The sequence below is a fragment of the Sinohyriopsis cumingii genome, chromosome 5 (genome assembly GCF_028554795.1).
Source record: "Sinohyriopsis cumingii isolate HCF-2022 chromosome 5, ASM2855479v2, whole genome shotgun sequence".
Taxonomy (NCBI): Eukaryota; Metazoa; Mollusca; class Bivalvia; order Unionida; family Unionidae; genus Sinohyriopsis; species Sinohyriopsis cumingii.
The window spans coordinates 29,480,492-29,501,740 of record NC_142965.1 but is presented as its reverse complement, the minus strand read 5'-3'; the positions used below and the strand labels follow the sequence as shown (position 1 = coordinate 29,501,740).

Sequence of the window (21,249 nt, the reverse complement as noted above, 5' to 3'; positions counted from 1 at the left end):
ATTTCAAATGTGACCTGTATTAGCAAAAAAATGTCTTTCATAAGTCGTTTAAAGGTGCTTCTGTTCTAGTAAAGGTGGCCATATTGGATGGCTGATAGACATCATTTGTACAGCTTGTAATGATCATGTTACAAGGATTGTGTCAAATTTAAACTAATCAAGTAAATCAGTCTCAAACTATTGGCCATGTAATCAATTTGTTGAAGATCATTATAAATCAAATAATTTTAATAAGGTCCATATAGTGTCATATATGTAATGGGATGATTTTATGGTAAAAATGTGCTAGCATATTTCAAGACAAATTTCTTTGAACAAATAAACTATATGTCAATCTCATAGCATTTATTTATCTTGATAAAACAATTTCATGTCAATACAAATTGATGAGCTCAGAGGTAAGAGGAAACTTATTTGGCTAAAACTAATTTGCGACATAGCAGGCAAAGTAATAAAATTTTGTAGTAAAAAACACGTTTTAAAAAAAAAATTGACTGGTACTGTAAATGACACATTACATGCCCACCCCATGTTTGCAGTTACAATGACCTCGATCTCCCCACCTCAATTCACTATCCTAAGTGCATGTCATCCACAAAATTTGTTCCATGTCTGTGATGTAGAACTAATGTTATTATGTGGGAAAAAGTCCTCCAGTCAATGTAACTTTCACCTTTAACCTTTAGATTCCAAAATCAACAGAATTCTCCTTTACCCCAAGTACAAGCCACTTAAAATGTTTTGTTGCAGTATGTGATGCCAACATGATGATATAGAGTACAACCATGTTTATTCTTTCAGTCAGTGACCTTGAACCTTGTGACTCCAAAACCGGTTGGGTTCTTTCCAACTCCAAGCCATTCACAAAGCAAAGTTTAGTAAATATAAATGATAGGGAACAATTATTATAATGCAGAAACCATTATTCTTCTTCCAGTGACTGTGACCACTGACCTTTTGACCCCAAATTGATAGGGTCTTATTTACCCCAAGCGAAAGCTTCTAGAAACCCAGCAACTGTAGTTGGTGGATAAATTGAGTTACTGAGCAGAAACAATTTTGTCTCTTTCATCCACAGAGGACTTAACCTTTGAACATCTGAGTATAAAGTTGGTTTGTTTTTATTCCTTATTGCAAGTGCAAGCCATCAACAAAGCTTAGTCATTGTAGATGGTGGACAACTCAAGTTATTGTGCAGAAACCAAATTAGTAATAGATGGATAACATCAAAACATAATGTGCTTTACAAAAAGTATATACAAAAGTAGACCAATCTATGCTTCCCTTCTTTGTGACGATAAAATATCAACACTGAGAGTAAATTCAAAATATATTACCAGGTATCAAATGAAAAGAAGAGAAATTAGAAGCCATACAGGTTACTTAAAATATCATATTGTATACCATCACACCATCATTAAGATAGGGTACCAATGTATTGTAACCATTTAGCAATAAAATGTTTCCAAGTCTTTGCATATTAAATATTTGGATTTGTTTTTCATTTAATACTTTTCCTGTTTTACTTGAATGCACCTTTTTTGTATTATGAAATCCATCAATGGCTTCAATGCCAATGCCAGTGCTGGAATGGCAGCTTCCTATACAATGCATGCCTTTTTGCAGTTAGTTACTCTTAATTCTGGAAAACAGTTAAAATATACTATAAGTGTACCATAAGGTATGACTACATTATGGCCATCATATTGTGCAGAATAAGAATTTAAGAATTACTAAATGTTAAAAATGAAGACACTGTCTTCAAAGCCAGACTTCAAAGAATGCAATGTTCTTTATGCTAGGATATGCTTCAGAAACAGTGATTTTTATTTGTTTGCAGTGATAACAATATTTAAAGGCAGATCAGCATCATTGTATAAATTTTAACGCCCCTCATGCAAAGATACTTTCTGTCAAATTTGGACTAATTTTGTTGAGGAATTTTAAAGGTTTTTCTATTCGATTTTGGTTTAATTCCACTGAGGGATTTTAGAAACATTATATAAAGATTTTTCTAGCACTTAGTGTGTGTGTGTGCTTTTGGATTTTTAATGTAGCTTTAACGGTTTTAATCAAATCATTAATTGACTATGATGTCGACAGTGTGGTAGTTTATAGTGATGTCTAGCACTGGGGCATCGTACCACAGACATGTAGTATCATGTCCCACCCAGTCACATTATCCTGACACCAGGCTGACCAGTTCCAACACTAACCTCTTGATGCTGAATGCCAAGTGAGGCAGTCTCATTTTAGTTCAAACATATTTTATATTCACAACATAATACAATGGGATTGGGCACAAGTTCTAACAGCTTTCATTAGCCCACTCCCTATTTTTAGAAACAGTGACCATATTTATGGGGAGATCACCATAATTTCATGATGATATCCACATCTGATGGCATATAGGTCATCATTTAAAAAAATCTGAAATGCCTTCATGCCAAGATGCCTTCTATAAAATTTGTCCAAATTCTTTTGGGTGGTTCTTGAGAAATTTTTCAATTTGTTTCTATTTTTTTAGTAATGGTGGTCCTCTTGGGTGATGGGTCATCATCATTGGAATAAATCTTAAAGACATTGATGCCAGAATTCTACCTGTAATATCATTGTCAAACTGATGATGTAGTTTCTGAGAAGTTGAAATTAAATGTAAACAAATAATAGATGATGATCCATGATGGACCAATGCTCACTGGGCTTTATGGCCAGGTGTTGCTAATGAAATCAAAATTGGTAACATCAGTACATGTCAACAATCACTACTTATCCTGTCTTACATGTGACTTGCCAAGTAATTAGGATATTCAAGATAATTTTTCATGGTAAGTGCAAAGATGCATATTGTAATTTCTGATTTGGTGCAAGAAACTTTACTGTATTTAATCAGAATATTCCTTCCTTACCCTACACCATGTTCTACATGTAAGAATTGCTTCACATATCACACTAACGGGATTCCAAATCTAATTCATATTTTACTAAGAACAAAAACTCAACAAAGAGACTGATTCTCTACTGTCCCAAGAGAAATGTCCAGGAGTTCAAGATAAAATCAATTCTTTTTTTAATGGCTCAGTGTTGAAAGCATCTCTGTTATTCTTGAGTAATAAGACTTTAAAATTAGCTGATGTGGCAATAATGTTGGATGTACGATTGCCAACATTTTCATTTAGGACAAACTGGATACCATTGGAAGACTTGGTAAAAAAATAAAATAAAATAATGCCAATATGACCATTCTCTCAGGATAATTTGTGCCAAGATTTTCAGTGTATTTTTTGTGTCAGACATAATGCATGTCTGCATGGCACCATTTTCATTAAGGATCAAATAGTTATCATTGGTCAAAACCCTATGTAGTTATGACTATCAATTCTGGTGGAGTAAGAGTTTCAATATGGCTGCAATGTTGCCATGATGACAATAATGTATGTCAAATTTCCAGTACTTTCAATGAGTACTAACTAGACTAAATCTAAAATGTTCTAATGAAAATCCAAGGTTGATATAACTTTCAGTTTAGGAGTAGTAGTAATATTTTCAAACTGGCAACTGTATTGGAAATGTCTAAGTAGAATCATTCTCATTTGTTTTAGTTTTTGTGGATTTTAAATGTAACTTTTAACACATTACTGGCCAAGAAAATTAGAGCTATATGTAAGTGCCTTTCCCCAAGGACACAGTGAGGCAGCCACCCCAGGGTGGCCTGGGTGGATACTGAATCGATGACCCTGATGCTCTACCAACTTCTTATGAAGTCCACTTGGTCCTAAATTAAGCACAGACATCCAATATAGACACCATGGCTGCCATCTTGAAATCTTATCACTGTCACTCCTGGATTGATCGTATCAAGATGGGGGTTTCATTAAAAGACTCCTTCTAGTTGGCACTAAATGATAATGGTTCTGCTTGGATGTTAATGAAAAAACTAACAATCTAATGTCCAATGTGACCACCATGGCAGCGATCTTGAAAGTTTTGTTATTGCCAATCCTCCTGAAACTTTCAAGATGGCTCTCATGGTTATCATATTGGGCATTAGATTTGTATTATTTTCATTTAGGAATGTACTAGACATAATAAGAAGTCTTTATGTGGAAACACCCATGCTAATATGATGAGCAATTTGGGCTGGCTGCTGTTGTGACCATTTTTTGCATCCAAGCAGAAATTTATTCATTTAGGGATACCTAGAAGAAGTCTTTTAATTAAACCCCATCTTGATATGATCATCCATTCAGGAATAATGATAACAAAATTTCAAGATAGCAGCCACAGTGACCGTACTGGATGCCTGCGCTTCACCCTTTCCAATTAGGATTAACAAGACCTCGAGATGAACGTGTATGCAAAGATTCATGGCAATTCTCCAAGTAGTCTAGGAGATGTAGTGCTAATTGTTGGAGAACATTAGATGACTAAATGACAGACAACAGGCCGTCTCATAAACACTGTTGGTCTATGACTAATGTATCTAAATGAAAAAGGCTACAAATCGTGTTGTATGTGGACAAGTTATGACTCTTTATTTACTGTGTGACAAGGATTGACATTTAGCATAACAGGTTAAAGAAAGGTTAATATTTAAATAAGAATTAATTGTACATATCAACCCTTAGAAAGAATTATATTTAACATAAACACTATCCTGAAATGATTTATCCTATTTAACATACACACTATCCTGAAATGATTTATCCTATTAAGGGTACATACACACTATCCTGAAATGATTTATCCTATTAAGGGTACATACACACTATCCTGAAATGATTTATCCTATTAAGGGTACATACACACTATCCTGAAATGATTTATCCTATTAAGGGTACATACACACTATCCTGAAATGATTTATCCTATTTAACATACACACCATCCTGAAATGATTTATCCTATTAGGGGAACATACACACTATCCTGAAATGATTTATCCTATTAGGGGAACATACACACTATCCTGAAATGATTTATCCTATTTAACATATGCACTATCCTGAAATGATTTATCCTATTAGGGGAACATATACACCATCCTGAAATGATTTATCCTATTAGGGGAACAGACACACTATCCTGAGATGATTTATCCTATTAGGGGAACATACACACCATCCTGAAATGATTTATCCTATTAGGGGAACATACACACTGTCCTGAAATGATTTATCCTATTTAACATATGCACTATCCTGAAATGATTTATCCTATTAGGGGAACATACACACTATCCTGAAATGATTTATCCTATTTAACATACGCACTATCCTGAAATGATTTATCCTATTAGGGGAACATACACACTATCCTGAAATGATTTATCCTATTAAGGGAACATACACACTATCCTGAAATGATTTATCCTATTAAGGGAACATACACACTATCCTGAAATGATTTATCCTATTAAGGGAACATACACACTATCCTGAAATTATTTATCCTATTAAAGGAACATACACACTATCCTGAAACGATTTATCCTATTAAGGGAACATACACACCATCCTGAAATGATTTATCCTATTAAGGGTACATACACACTTTCCTGAAATGATTTATCCTATTTAACATACGCACTATCCTGAAATGATTTATCCTATTAGGGGAAGGGGCAGAGGTGCAAATTTTATTATAAGGGAGCCTTTCAAAATTCTTGGGAGGCAAAAATTCTGATATGGTCTATAGCAACAAAATATTTTCAGCACAAATTTTTTTACTCATAGTTTAACTACGTTCATTACAGTTAACAGTGCAAAATAAAACTGGAAATGTTTGAAAGATTCAAGAGTGTGTTCAGTTGTCAGAAGACATAAAGCATGGTTTATATAAATGCAGCATCCTGACTCTGAGATCCAGACTTCTCCTCATGTCTCGTATTTAAGGCGCCAGGACTACTACCCAATCAGCTCACACAGTGCCATGAGGCTGGGTATCATTTAGTACAGATCGTCCTTGTCACAGTTATATTTAATGGTTATAATCTATGATAATTAGATCATATATCATGTGTGAGCTGTGGTGTTGCTTGTATGTACTGAATCATTACTGGCTGGTAACAATTATACAACAATGTCATCAAGTTAACAAGATAAAATAAACAAAATCAGTTACTTTGGCTCTTAAAATGAATTTGATCAGGATATAAATGCATGTTAAGCAAATCATCGTGATGGAATCTGATGGACATAAAAAATGAACTATTGTAAGAAATCAGTTCCATAACAAGTACCATATCATCCCTGATGTCAATTCTGTAATAAATACATTATCATCTTTAATGTCAACTCCTGAATTAATACATCAGTCTTTAATGTCAATTCCTGAATAAATACACTATTATCTTTGAAGTCAATTCCATAATAAATACATAATCATCTTTGATGTAAGTTTGTAATAAATACATTATCATCTTTGATGTCAATTCCATAATAAATACATTATCATCTCTGATGTCAATTCTGTAGCAAATATATTATCATCTTTGATGAATATTTCAATCATACCTACACTCAATAAACTTTATTTGCTCTTGTTAATACACATACTCGTACAAGATAATAAAACCAGATCATAATGATGAGTAGTTGGACAAGGGAAAGAATAATCAACGAAGAAAAAGATTTCCAAATCTCTGAAAACCAGCTTGTAGTTCTTTAAAACTATAGTGGAATCAGTTCTATATTTTTTATCATGTTCTGTCATCATGTAAGGAAAGGAATTTTATACAACCAATCATGCAATTTTATAACAAAATGTCACTGAAAAAAATGGAAACATTTTAACTGTCTTGTACATATTTACTCGACAATTAATAATTCTGACCTTTTAAGAAAATTGAAAAGACAAACTTAAAATCAAAATTTCCACAGGGAATTCAATAATATAGTGTGGTTTGATGAAAAATATCTCCGAATTCCTGTGTGACTTAGGTCAGACATTTCCATGACAACTTACAGGATCAACTGACAGTTAGGAGGAAGGATCCACATGCATGATGGTACTGATTAAACTCATTGTTGACAATCAATCTCAAAATTTATGAGAACTGGTCAAAATGGGTCTGAGATCACTTGCCGACATCTGCCTAAAATTGCCAAATGCAAGAGCAGTTGGCCAAGAAATCTGGGTAAGCCAGATGCTGTCTATTGAAACTTCTTCCAATGCCGTTGACTGCAATTGTATCAAGGTTGTCTATCTGCAGCATTTTTTGTCCAATAGTTATAGGCCCCTATCAAACTTGGTCAATGTTCGGTTCAGTGGGACCTTTTTAAGGAAATGTTGTGAAATATTTTTATTATTGGCATACATATTCGATGGTGGAACAACATAATGTGTACAAATCTGAAAGTCATTGACACTTTCTGTTAAATCTGATCAAAGTCTGTTAAACAGATTTTTTGTTCAGATAAAGTTATTCAAGTTTTTTGTATTTAGCAACAGCAGCCATATTGGAGGGCAGACTGGAATAATTTGCATAAACTCAAAAGCCTTCATATGTCAGTATAATATTTGTCACATTTCAAACATTTTCTTGTGTGGTTTTTGAGAAGTTGTTTAAAGAATATCTGTTTTAGTAACAGCACTCATATTTGATGGTAAATCACATAATCTGCATAAATTTTGAAGTTCTTATTAACAGAATGCATTCTCCAAAATTTTGTACTGGATAAACTTCTGCCAAGAAGTTTATGAGAACAAATCATTTACAGTTGTTATTTTGTAATATTTTGGGGAATAATATTCATATTTCACAGCGGATCTGCATTATTTGTACAAATAAGGAATCCATTTATGTAAAGTTTGGTCAAATTCTGTTCATGAGAAGTCATTTAAATGTTTTTCTAATGTTAACCAGAAACTGCATATTTGCTGGTGGATCTGCATAAATGTACAAATTTGAAAGGTCTTTATGCGATGATATTCTATGTCAAGTTGGGTTAAAATTGGGGTATTTTGGTTTTAAAAAGTAAATGACAGTAGCAATTGCTGAAAGACAGGTAGATTTCTGTCAAACTGGATCAAAAATTCTGTCCAGCTGTTTTTGAGAAAAAGACATTTAAAGCCATTTTCCATATTTAGTAACTATGCCATACTTAACTGCAGATCAGTATAATTTATACCAACTTGAAAGTCTATCACATGCATAATACAAACCTGAAAGCCAATCACATGTTACACAAACTTGAAAGTCCATCACAAAATTTACAGAAACTTGAAAGTCCATTACATAATTTATACAACTTTTTAAAGTCCAACACATCATTATTTTATACAAACTTTAAAGTCCACTATTTCATTTATAAACAACTTGAAAGTTCATCACACTCTTTATACAAACCTTAAAGTCCATCATAACATTTATACAAACTTGAAAGTCCTTCTCATGTATTATACACACTCGAAAGTCCATCAAATACTGATATCCAAGAAATCATTATTTTATACAATCTTTAAAGTCCACCATATCATTTATAAAAACTTTTAAGTCCATCACATACTTTAAATAAACTTGAAAGACCATCACATATCAATGCTCTCTGTCAAATTTAGTCAAAACTGGTCAAGTGATTTTTAATAAGTTTAAAATAGGAACAGGTGGGAGCAATATAAAAGTTCCACCCTGGGGTTGGAAGAGGGCAGACACTGAACAAAACTGGATAGTATAACATAATAGAGGCTTAAATTTGAGTACCTTATTTATTCTGTTTAGAATTCTACGAGTAATTGTTCTTAGACTATAAGTTTGCTTAGAGATCTCTTATGCCATCAAGTGAGTCTTAAATTCAACACTAAAATTCACAAGTTTTAGGTTAAATTCAAACCACTGTCAAGCATGCAATCCATATGTTTTAGGCTAAATCCAGACCACTGTCAAGCATGCAATCCATATGTTTTAGGCTAAATCCAGACCACTGTCAAGCATGCAATCCATATGTTTTAGGCTAAATCCAGACCACTGTCAAGCATGCAATCCATATGTTTTAGGCTAAATCCAGACCACTGTCAAGCATGCAATCCATAGGCATTGAAGATACTGTATGAGTCACTGTGGAGAGTTACCCATATCAATCTGGAGATACAAGTCAGAATGGAGTGTTATCCATATCAAACTGGAGATACAAGTCAGAATGGAGTGTTATCCATATCAATCATGGAGATACAAGTCATAATGGAGTGTTATCCATATGAAACTGGAGATACAAGTCAGAATGGAATGTTATCCATATCAAACTGGAAATACAAGTCAGAATGGACTGTTATCCATATCAGTTTGGAGATATAAGTGATAATAGTGTTATCCATATGAAACTGGAGATACAAGTCAGAATGAAGTGTTGTGTTATCCATTCCAGTCTGGAGATACAAGTCAGAATTGAGTGTTATCCATGTCAAACTGGAGATACAAGTCAGAATGGAGCATTAACTATATGAAACTGGATAAGAGTCAGAATAAATCATTATGTATATAAAAGTTATATTAAATAAATAAAACTCTGCCCTGCAGCATCTTTGCAGAAAAGTACCATCAAATAAATACAATGAATCATAGCCTGTAGCTTAATAACCTGTGCTTGATCAAAACTGACAACCATTCTAGAGAGTATGTTGAAAATATGGTTTTCACAAGCAACACTTTTGCTAAGGGAGCCAACACAAATACATTTTTTGGGCAAATTTTCCTACTAAGTGTGATTATGGAACCACAATAGCTAATTACTTAGCATGCTATACTTGTAACCAACAGGATTCAGGTTTTAATCCTCCAGTCTGATCAGCCAAGGTAAGTTACTATGGTTTGTCAACAGGTAGGATATTGTACTCCAAATGCCTCTGCACTAAATAATCTGCTTGTGTTGCTGTGCTCTAAAACACCAACCCCAACCAGATTTAATAAAAAACTGGCTCAGCCATTGTACTGTCTAGAAGTAAAATATGTTTTCCACCCAGTTGTTAAGGAAGTCAAACTGTTGCTAGGGGAAAACACTTCATGCCTAATTTTAATAAAGCATGTACAAAAAACCTTTGCTACCAAGTTTAATTCAAACTGGCACTGCAGTATTTCAAAACTGAAAGTAGAAATTAACAATGCTGAGAGACAAACAAGTGGACAATAAATAACACTAGCTGAACAATGGGTGACACCATAACCTCACTTAGTTTAACGACCTGATGAGAGGCCCCAAGTGGCCGAGTAGTCTAAAGCACTTCTCTGTTACGTATCACTGCCATCTCACCTCTGTCTGCGTGGGTTCGAGTCTTGGATTTGGCCAATGTGGATATGTGGAAAAGCCTGCCAGTAGCTTCTCGTGGGTCAGTGGTTCTTTCCGGGGCTTTCCCGGGTTCTTCCTCAACCATTAATACTGGCCGCCATGTATAGCCTATCGTGCTGAAAAATGGCGTTAAACCCTATAATAACAATAAGAACAACTATGACCTGATGAGCTAAAAATGGGGTCATAATAAGTTCAATAAACTTTGTTATCTAAAATCTTACGACTTTAACATAAATTTGATCATCTGACCATCACTTACATTTTCTTTAAATTTCTGCAATGAACAAACATCAACACCTGTCAATAGAAGATACAACTGAACCTGTCTTGAAAGACCACCCCTTCTGCTAAAAAATAATGGTCTCTCAAGACTAGTGGTCTCTCAAGACAGGTTTTACTATATTGTTATTAAAACTAAAACTATTAAGACTTGGAAAATATACATCAACTAACCACAACACAGATGATAAAATCTTACATACAATTATGATTAATCACAGCTCATTTAAATTGTATGTTCCCTGCATAAAAGCAAAGGTAATAAATACAAATATTCCATGAAATGTTATGAAGTGATGCAAACATGATTCAGATGGCCAAGAAAGCAAGACTTGAATATAAATTGTTGATTTTCACAGTCAATGAGTGTCATGTTTCATAGACACCGCTTTCACAACTCTCAGCAATCAGAGACTGGCTGCCATAGGTTTTGTCACGAAAGGACTGTCCGGGCTCCTGCCACTGGTTGAGTGCACTGGGGCGCTGGTAAACACGTTTAATGTGCAGCAGGCTGGACTTCAGGAGGCAAATGTAAATAACCCGTGCCAGGATCTGACACATAAGCATTAGGAAAGCAAACAGCAATAGGATATAAAATGCATTGAAAAGAATACTTCGCAGGGAGGTCACAAGGGGTGATAACTCTGATGATATATAGTCTGTGAATAAGTTCTCCTGAAATCCTGAAAAGAGAAATATAGGAACGAACATTATCATGAGAAAAAGAGAAGGAAAATACAAAGCACATTGACTAAAACACATGCCACCAAGATACGCGAGTCACTTTTAAATGGTATAGATAAACATAATCAAAGACAGTCCGCCTAATTAGAGGTAAGTTGTGGAATAAAGCCATCACTGTATGAAATTTATTCTTAAAGCTATTCCAACAGCTAAACCAGGGAAGTTAACGTCTTTTGATTTTACATTCCACAAGTACATTAAAGATCTTTCCAATTAAATTATTTATTACCATGTGGTCATATGAAAAGACCCAGTTGCAAGGACTTGTATTTCAGATAAACAAGAGGCCCAAGTAGGTCTGAGATCATCACCTAGCAGACAACTGCCTAACTGATAAATACAGGAGCAGTTGAAATCTAGCTTAGTAGGTTCCTTTCTGCAGAATTTCTTTAAATACTGTTGATTGCTATGGAAATAATTATTTCATGTTTTCTCTATCATTTTTATCATCTTCATCCATGTTTGATAACACATCAGCACCAATTGTCCATTATTGAAAGACATTTATGCCAACACCCTTTCTATCACATTTGGTGAAATTCTTTTTTGCATTTTTTTAAAGAGTAGTTTACATGTTTTTCTAGTTTTAGTAACATGGTCATTTTTGATAGTGGATGAGCACAAAATTGGAAAATCTGTCCTACAATGTCAAAGCTCATCATATCAGGGTGACGTTCTGTCAGATTGTGTTGAGCCAATTATAGTTTTTCTATTTTTAGCAACAACAACCATACTAATGGCAAATAAACATCATAGGTATTAAAATTTTGAGTCCTTTATGCCATAATGCTTTTGTTATATTTGGTGAAAGTTTCTGTTCAGCTGTTTTGCTGAGAAGTCATTTTAAAGTTTTTATATTTTCAGTAATTCAGTGTTGTCAGCAATATTTCATGATGAATCAGCATCATTTCTACCAGTGTGAATGCCTTTATTGCCAGGATGCTTCCTATCAAATTTGGTAAAATTTTGTTGATTTTTTGAGAGGTCAATTAAAGATTAATATAATTTTATTAATGGCAGTGATATCTGAATGCATGAACGAATTTGAAAACCCTTATACAATAATGATTTCTGCATGGTCAAATTCTGTTGAGTAATGTGGTTGAAAGCTTCTTCTAGTTATGGTAATGGCAGCCAATATTTGAAGGTAGACCAACATCATGTTTATACATATGAAAGCCCTTCATGTCAAGAAGCTGTAGGTTTGGTTATATTCTGCTGTTGGAGAAGTGTTTAAAAGTGTTCCTATATATAGTCATGGCAGCCCCGTATGCTTGATGCTTTCTGTGAAATTTGGTAAAATTCTGTTCAAGTTTTGAGAAGAGTCATATGGAAGATAGACTACAGATAATAAGCCATCATATAAAACAAAATAAAAATACGGAAAATAATTGTCTGAAATATATATGTAGCCTGATATTTTAATAATGTCTTCAGAACATACATCTGCCTATCTATAGCTTTTCAGGGTGGTAAGAAACAGCAAATATAAACTTACCTGTATATAATTGAGGCTGTATGGATAACAGCTGGCAGTTTGTGAGGAAGAATGTTGCCATAGCAACTGGAGATCCATCACAGGTGCTGTCTCCACCAAGGCTACACAAGCCTGACACTATTCTGTTCAGTGTATTTGTCTGAAAGTCAGTTAATGGCAATAATAAAGTTTTATGACTAAGAAGTACATGGTATCCATAACATGATACATCTAGGACCATTAGAAAACACTGTTGCAAATGGATATATCTGCTAGTGTAAACTGAATTCACCAATCAATGTCATGAATACTGATTCCATGTTAACCAATCAGATGGCTGTGCATGTCATGTGATTGAGAAAGTAGATCATTTGTGTTTATACATCAAGCTATACCTGATAAAATCTCAATGCTGTGTATAAACTATGATATTTCCTCAAGCAAATTTTATTTTATTTTGACTGAAAATGGTGAAACACTGTGTGCAGAGACAAAAGAGATGGATGTGTGAGGTTTTGACAAGATGACTTTCATCTTGTTTTAAATCAGACCTTTAAGACATATTTAAGGTAGACCTTTAAGACAGACCTTTAAGACATATTTAAGGTAGACCTTAAAGACATATTTAAGGTAGACCTTTAAGACATATTTAAGGTAGACCTTTAAGACATATTTAAGGTAGACCTTTAAGACAGACCTTTAAGACATATTAAGGTAGACCTTTAAGACAATTACTTAAGGTAGACCTTTAAGACATATTTAAGGTAGACCTTTAAGACATACTTAAGGTAGACCTTTAAGACATATTTAAGGTAGACCTTTAAGACATATTTAAGGTAGACCTTTAAGACATATTTAAGGTAGACCTTTAAGACATATTTAAGGTAGACCTTTAAGACATATTTAAGGTAGGTCTTTATGAGCAGAATGGACAGCTCAATGCCAAGATAACTACAAAACACAAGATCTTTGATTTACCAAAACCTACCTCATCCACGATAAATTTTAGTTGATACCTGTGACTATTCAAGTACTGATTAGCTGAGTCACAATAGTAGTAGTAGTACACTGTAGTTGGTCATTAATAATGTACTACACTCATTCCAACTGGGACAGTTCAATGGGATTAATAATAATCATAATTATTACTATTTCAGTAAAATATTACATTTTATTTCCCCTGTAAGTGCCTTGGGATCCCATGAGATGGAATTGGTCATGTGATGAGTCAGTGAATGGTCCAGCATCAAGTAGTCAGTACTTTCACAGGAGTCTGACGTTTTATCAGTAATCTCTGACAACATGAAATCACCTTATCAGTAACATAAATGAACATTTATATTACCGATAAGGTGATTTGATGTTGTCAGAGATTTGGCCTTACTTTAGTGATAAAACGTCAGACTTCTGTGGTGCTTTGTGTTTTTTTCAGAGTTTTAAATATTTGTGATTCCAGTAATTTACAGCTGAACTTTCATGCAAATTTGAAATTAGCATCAGGCAGAAACTTCCTCTACCATTTTAAAGGCATTATACAGTCATAAATGTACCATACTTCATTGTTTCATTGTTTTTGAGTATCGTCTGTTGCACATCTTTGCACAATGGTGGAATCAGGACAAAGCCAAAGGTATCCTGTTAGTACGGGGCATGGACTATTGCGAGAAATATTGCAAAATAGAGCCAAGCAGCGTTTAGCTCATAAGGCCAAGGATTTCTCCATCACAGTTGCAACAAAACACAATGATTCCCAAAGGGGAACAACTATGCCCTGTAGTGGCATCAAAATCAAGGAGAAATCCTGCATCTACAGATAAGGGGACTATGCCATTACTGATAAGAGTTTGTCACGTGACTGAAATCTTGAGAGAGTCGGTGATAGAAAATGTGACATCTGTACAACAATGGCGGTGCCCAGATGATAGTCTAATTGAATGACAAGCGACACACAAGTGATGTGGGACCATCAGCTTGAATTACTGAAAAATTTGTCAGCTACAGTAACAACTTTGAAGTCACAAGTTGACAGTCTTAAGTTGACAGCACACAAAAAACCATGGCTGATATGCCGGGATTTGATGGATCGGCACAGAAATGTGTATGGATGGAAACAGTTCAGCATAACAAGGTAAGTGATCTTTCTAACACCGGTGTGGAAAGTGAGGAAGATGTCGATGACTTCGAGCATGGCCTTCAAAACTTAGTAATATGACCACCAAATTTACCCTCAGAAATTGAAGGAAATGACATCCTGAAAGAACTCTCCGACTTTTATGAAGTGCATAAACGTTGTGGGCCGCCCATTCAGGAGAGCTTGGCCAAAGTTGTGAATGCAGGATTCAGTGCCAAAATAGCACAGGATAAAATTTAAGAACTTGAGTGAAAAACATTTAAGGCCACAAAATTGCAAAAATTTAAGTGTGCCTAAAGCAAATACCGAAATCTGAGCAAAAATGAACAAAGCTACAAAACAAATGGATGCCAAGCTCCAAAAGTTCCAAGGAACTATTGCTAAAGCTAATGTTCCCCTTCTCAGGATCATGGATGAATTATATATAAAATAAGTTAGACGGTACACCTGCAAATGTAAAATAAACTGCTTGCAGATGCTGGTGATGTATTGTGGATGCTTTCTTCTGCATTTTGTAACATGTCTCATAAAAGGAAAGAACTGATCAAGCCGGATCTCTATTACAGTTATGGATGTGCACCCCAAAATAAGGTAACTGACCTCCTTTTTGGAGATGATCTGTCTACAAAAGTTAAAAATATTGCAGATGCTCACCAGATGGGGAACAAAGTGTCTGGAAAGCTTTCGGCTTCAAACACTGGAAGATACTCAAATTATAAAGATGCTCAAGCAGGACCTAAGTCTTTTTTATTCAGGATGGGGGCCAGGTCCCAGCCCTGTCAATGGCAACCATACCAACAGTGACAACAGAACCTCAAAAAAGAGGAGACATTACAACCCCCATCAAGATTTGTGAACAGAGGCAGTGTTGCATCTTCCACAAAAACTGTAAGTAGCAGTTTTCACAGTCATGAGAGCACAGTTTCTTTTCCAGCCTTATATAATACGCCAGAAAATTTTGTTGCTGGTAAAGTTAGTCAGTGTGCTAAAAAATGGCATAAGATAACCTCTGATGCATGGATTTTATCTAATCTAAAAGGTTATAGACTCGAACTCGATAGCAGCAAAGTCCAAACTTGTATTCCAAAACAGAAAATTCTCTGACAAAGAATCCACTGTAATTACAACTGAAATTGATAAACAGCTGAAAAAGGGAGTATTGGAGAGAATAAACTTTGCCCTTGCAAAGTACTTGTCTAACATTTTCACTAGAGAAAAGCGTGATGGGAGCGTCCGAATTATTCTTAACCTGTATGCTTTCAATGCACATGTGGCACATCACCATTTTAAAATGGAGCCATTAAAAACAGCACTGACCATGGTTCACAAAGATTCTTATTTTGCTTCTATTGACCTGAAAGATGCATATTACTCTATTCCAGTTTACACTGCTTTTTGCAAATATCTATGCTTTCACTGGAAAGGACAATTTTATCAGTACACCTGCTTACCAAATGGACTGGCATCTGCACCACAAATATACACCAAAATAATGAAGCCTGTTTTTTCTTCCTTCCGTAAGATGGGTTATCTCAATGTTGTCTATTTGGATCATAGTCTTCTTCAAGGTTCAACATACTTAGAGTGTCAAAACAATGTGTACCATACTGCTGCATTATTGGACAATTTAGGATTTACAATACACCCAACTAAATCCATTTTGCAACCTACACAAACTATCAACTTTGTGGGATTTCTCATTAATTCAGTAAATATGACAGATTGACTGAGAGAAAGGCACAGGCATTGATTGAGTTCTGTGAAACAGTGTTTAAGTGGAAACATTTGACTATTCGTGAATTAGCACAATTAATAAGCACAATGGTTGCTAGTGAGCCAGACTTAGAATATGCCCCTCTCTTTGGAAAAGAAGATTACTGAAAATGTATAAGGACAATTCTGATGCATCAATTTCTCTTTCCAGCAATGCTAAAGATACAATTAAATGGTGGATCCAAAATGTTAAAATCAGTTTTAAGCCTATTTGCAGAGGTAACCCAGACATTATTATCAACAGTGACAGTTCTCTTACAGGATGAGGCGGGGTAAATGAGACAGACGATGATAAAACTGGTGGTTGCTGGAGTAGTACTGAGAAAATGAGCCACATCAATGTTTTAGAATTGCAGGTCTGCTTCCTGACATTAAAGTCTCTCTGTGGATAAAATATAACTTACACATCAGGATCTTCATGGATAATACTGTAGCTGTTGCCTACATTAACAAAATGGGAGGTAGGAGGAGATTACTAGATCAAATGGCCCATGATATTTGGCTTTGGTTGAGTGCTTGCCATCTTCCTGGGAAGAATAATGACTAGAAGCAGATCGCCTATGTAGGAATTTCACTGATGATGCAGAGTGGATGTTAAACAAAGCAATCATTAATAAAATTCATGCAATATTTGGACAATTTGATACTGATATGTATTGCCTCTAGATTGAATCATCAAATTCACAAATACGTGTCATATAGACCAGACCCACATACATGGGCCATTGATGATTCTCTATGATGTGGTCAGACATAATTTTATATATGTTCCCACCTTTCAGCCTGGTGGGACGTGTTGTTCAGAAAATAGTAGATGACTGTGCAGAAGTGGTTCTTTTAGCACCATTGTGGACAACACAGCCTTGGTTTCCCTGCCTTTTGCGACAAATTGTTTAGCAATCGTACACTCTTCGACAGATTCGCTAATTCCTGTTGACCTTGCCTCAGCATCATCAGGAAAGCCTTGTTCCATAAAGGCATATCAGGACAAGATGCCAGTGTCCTACTCGACTCATGGAGAGAATCTCCAGAAATGGTTGCACTTTTCAGTTGGGAAACCTATTGATCCACCTGTAAATTTGGTCCTGGCTTTCCTGACAGAGATGTTTGACTCTGGTTTAGGTTACAGCTCCATCAACACTGCCAAATCTGCTATATCTAGTTTAGTTAAATTGAGTAGTAGTGTTGACCTAGGTAATAATGTGCTTATAAAAAGATTTTTGAGAGGAGTTAAGGCATAACCTGGGATGTAAGAACTGTGCTTCAACATCTGGAAAAAATGTTTCCCTTTGGGAACATTTCTTTGAAACAAGTGACTCAGAAACTAGTGCTCCTGTTGGCCTTACTTAGTGGCCAGAGATGCCAAACTTTGCATGTCATAAATATTGATGATATTACTATTTTTTCTGATAGAGTTGTTTTCTTAATTAGGGATGCAAAGTAAACCTAGTCAACATCTATCACAAATTACTTTTGCTGTTTATCATAATAGAACACTATATATAGTTGAAACCTTACAAGAATACATCAGTAGAACTTCTTCCCTTTGGGGAAATGAGAAAAAATTATTGATAACCACACAACCTCCTTTTAGAGCTGTTCCTAAAAGCACCATAGCTATGGTAGATGGATCATGACTGTTATGAAGGAGGCAGGGATTGATACATCCATTTTTGGGGCCAACAGCACTAGAGCTGCATCAAGTACTGCTGCAGCTAAAATGAAACAGTCTTTGCATACAATTGTTAAGACTGTAGGATGGAGTAATGATTGCACTTTCTGCAAGTTCTATCATAATCCTGTATCAGATAGCCTAGATTTCAGAAGTGCTGTGCTTGGGATGTCCCAGCTATAAAAAATTTTGATTCAGTCTAAGATGTTTATATATTGTTCTTTATAATTTTATCTAGTATCACAAGTATACATTTTACTTTATTTTTTCTTCATTGTTGTGCTTGGATGCATAAACTCTGAAATCTCATGGGATCCCGAGGCACTTACAGCGGAAATAAAATTTCACAATTATACAAGACTTACCAAAGTTGCAGTTTGATTTGGATTTTATGAACCAGCAAGTGCCTACAGGATCACATGCCCACCCATATGCAAATTAATTATCTTCATGCATATCCCGCACTATTGTTGTTCTCTGAGGCATCCAAGCTGATCATGCTCTAAAGACTGACTCATCATGTGACCAATTCCATCTCATGTGATCCATCATGCACTTACAGGTTCATAAAATCCCAATTAAACTGCAACTCTGTTAAGTCTTGTTTAATTGTGAAATTTTATCACAGTTAACAATAGTATGTATCTTCATCCAAACCCATTTGCCTCCACCTAAAGGCCCTATCCACCATGGGTTGCATTTAAGGAAACAAGTTTTCTTCACTCATCAACAGATCACCCAAAGTCATCCAAATGTATTTGTTCTGCAGCAGTGGAGTTTGACTCACACAAAATGGAGACAGATGCAAGAATCACGGATAAATCTGATGCTACTGGGTTTTTAAAAAAAAATAAAAGTTCTTCCTGCTGAATTCATAGATAAACATAGTGTACAAACTTGTGCAGTTACTAAATGAAAATGCATGAAAAGCTTATTACCACAAAAATTCTCAGTACAACTACAGCATTTGAGAAAGTTGACAGAACCAGAATTTCAAAACAAGTATGTTCAGAAATCCTGATCAGTAGTCAGGCATTTAAACCAACAGATTTATAAATTTTGATCAGTAGCCTGGCATTTAAACCAGTATACTTTTATTGGCATAAATTGTACATTCTTCAGGGAAATTGAAAACAAACTAAGTGCATTTTGTGCCATATGTATTCTCTTCACAGTATAATAAACCAGCAAATATTGCATATAGATCAGATTTAGATACTGATGGCAATGTTACAATAATAATTAATATATTGTCAATTAATGAAAACAGAAGAGTTGTTTAACTTATTTTTCATTGTAAAGATTTTGTAATATAATTAGAAAGCATTTTTGGTTTCATTCACAAGATTGTTGTCTGGCAACCACTGATGTCATTCACTGTGATTATTATGCTTCACAATTAACAGGCTCTCAGTAGTTCTCCAGTCCAGATTTCCCCCTGGAAGAATGGATAACATCCTCTATGTATCAGCATTATAATGGATAACATCCTCTATGTATCAGCATAGGAATGGATAACATCCTCTATGTATCAGCATTAAAAATGGATTACATCCTCTATTTATCAGCATTATAATGGATAACATCCTCTTTGTATCAGCATTATAATGGATAACATCCTCTATGTATCAGCATTAAAAATGGATTACATCCTCTATTTATCAGCATTATAATGGATTACATCCTCTATGTATCAGCATTAAAAATGGATTACATCCTCTATGTATCAGCATTATAATGGATAACATCGTCAATGTATCAGCATTAGAATGGATAACATCCTCTATGTACCAGCATTAGAATGGATAACATCCTCTATGTATCAGCATTAGAATGGATTACATCCTCTATATATCAGCACTAAAATGGATAACATCCTTTATGTATCAGCATTAGAATTTTGTAATGACAGGACAGCTATCTTCAATCTGCAAAGAAGTTCTAGCTTCACTCAGTTTGTCTATTGCTGGGTTTGTAAGGTTGCTGACTGCCCTAAAATAGTCCTGCAAGTTATGTTCACTCCATGGAAGAAGCTCCAGACTTGGACTTGAGATGTATTCCTTATTTTGATCTTGACGGGGTTCTTTCTCTTGGACTTGAGATGCATTCCTTATTTTGATCCTGACGGGGTTCTTCCTCTTGGACTTAAGCTCTATTCCTTATTTTGACCCTGACGGGTTCATTCTCTTGGACTTGAGATGTATTCCTTATCTTGATCTTGATGGGGTTCTTTCTCTTGGACTTAAGCTGTATTCCTTATTTTGATCCTGACAGGTTCTTTTTCTTGGACTTAAAATGTGAAGATGTGTTCCTTATTTTGATCCTGACGGATTGTTTCTCTTGGACTTAAGATGTATTCTTTATTTTGATCTTGACGGGGTTCTTCCTCTTGGATTTAAGCTGTATTCCTTATTTTGATCCTGACGGGGTTCTTCCTCTTGGACTTAAGCTGTATTCCTTATTTTGATCCTGACGGGATTCTTTCTCTTCATGGCTCTGATCCAAAATCTGTTGGCAGGTTTCACCACTGTAAATAAAATAAAAAAGGAAAGACTGATTTAGACTTTAAATTAACAATAAAAAAGACATGTTGTATTTATGCTTTTATGAATAATTTACTACAATATTAAAATTAATTAGCTTGCAATATACTGCTAATGGATCTATTTCATCTAGAGATTGAACTAAATTTATGTGCATGAAATACAAAATATGCATACCTTTGAAACACACACATGATTAAACTCTGATATCCTATCACTCTTGAACTTCTAATACATGTATATACTAAAAATGTGCGTTCTCCTTCAAATACATTTCCGGATCATTAGGAGAATATGTAATAGGTGGAGGGACAATTGAGTATATCCAGCCTATACCCCAGGTA

The 21,249-nt window shown here is 34.9% G+C and overlaps 1 protein-coding gene across 1 annotated transcript in view; it reads right to left on the bottom strand.

Moving 5' to 3' along the window:
* Positions 1–330: 330 nt before the first annotated feature.
* The window catches only part of LOC149798862 (uncharacterized), a 274,739-nt gene continuing 253,820 nt past the window's right edge, over positions 331–21,249 (bottom strand). Inside the window, exons 19-20 of the mRNA XM_089957774.1 lie at positions 12,808–12,946; positions 331–11,248 (exon numbers count right to left, since the gene is read on the bottom strand). Coding sequence (XP_089813900.1) covers positions 10,935–11,248; positions 12,808–12,946 — 453 coding nt within the window. The 3' untranslated portion in view covers positions 331–10,934. The remainder of the gene's footprint in view (positions 11,249–12,807; positions 12,947–21,249) is intronic.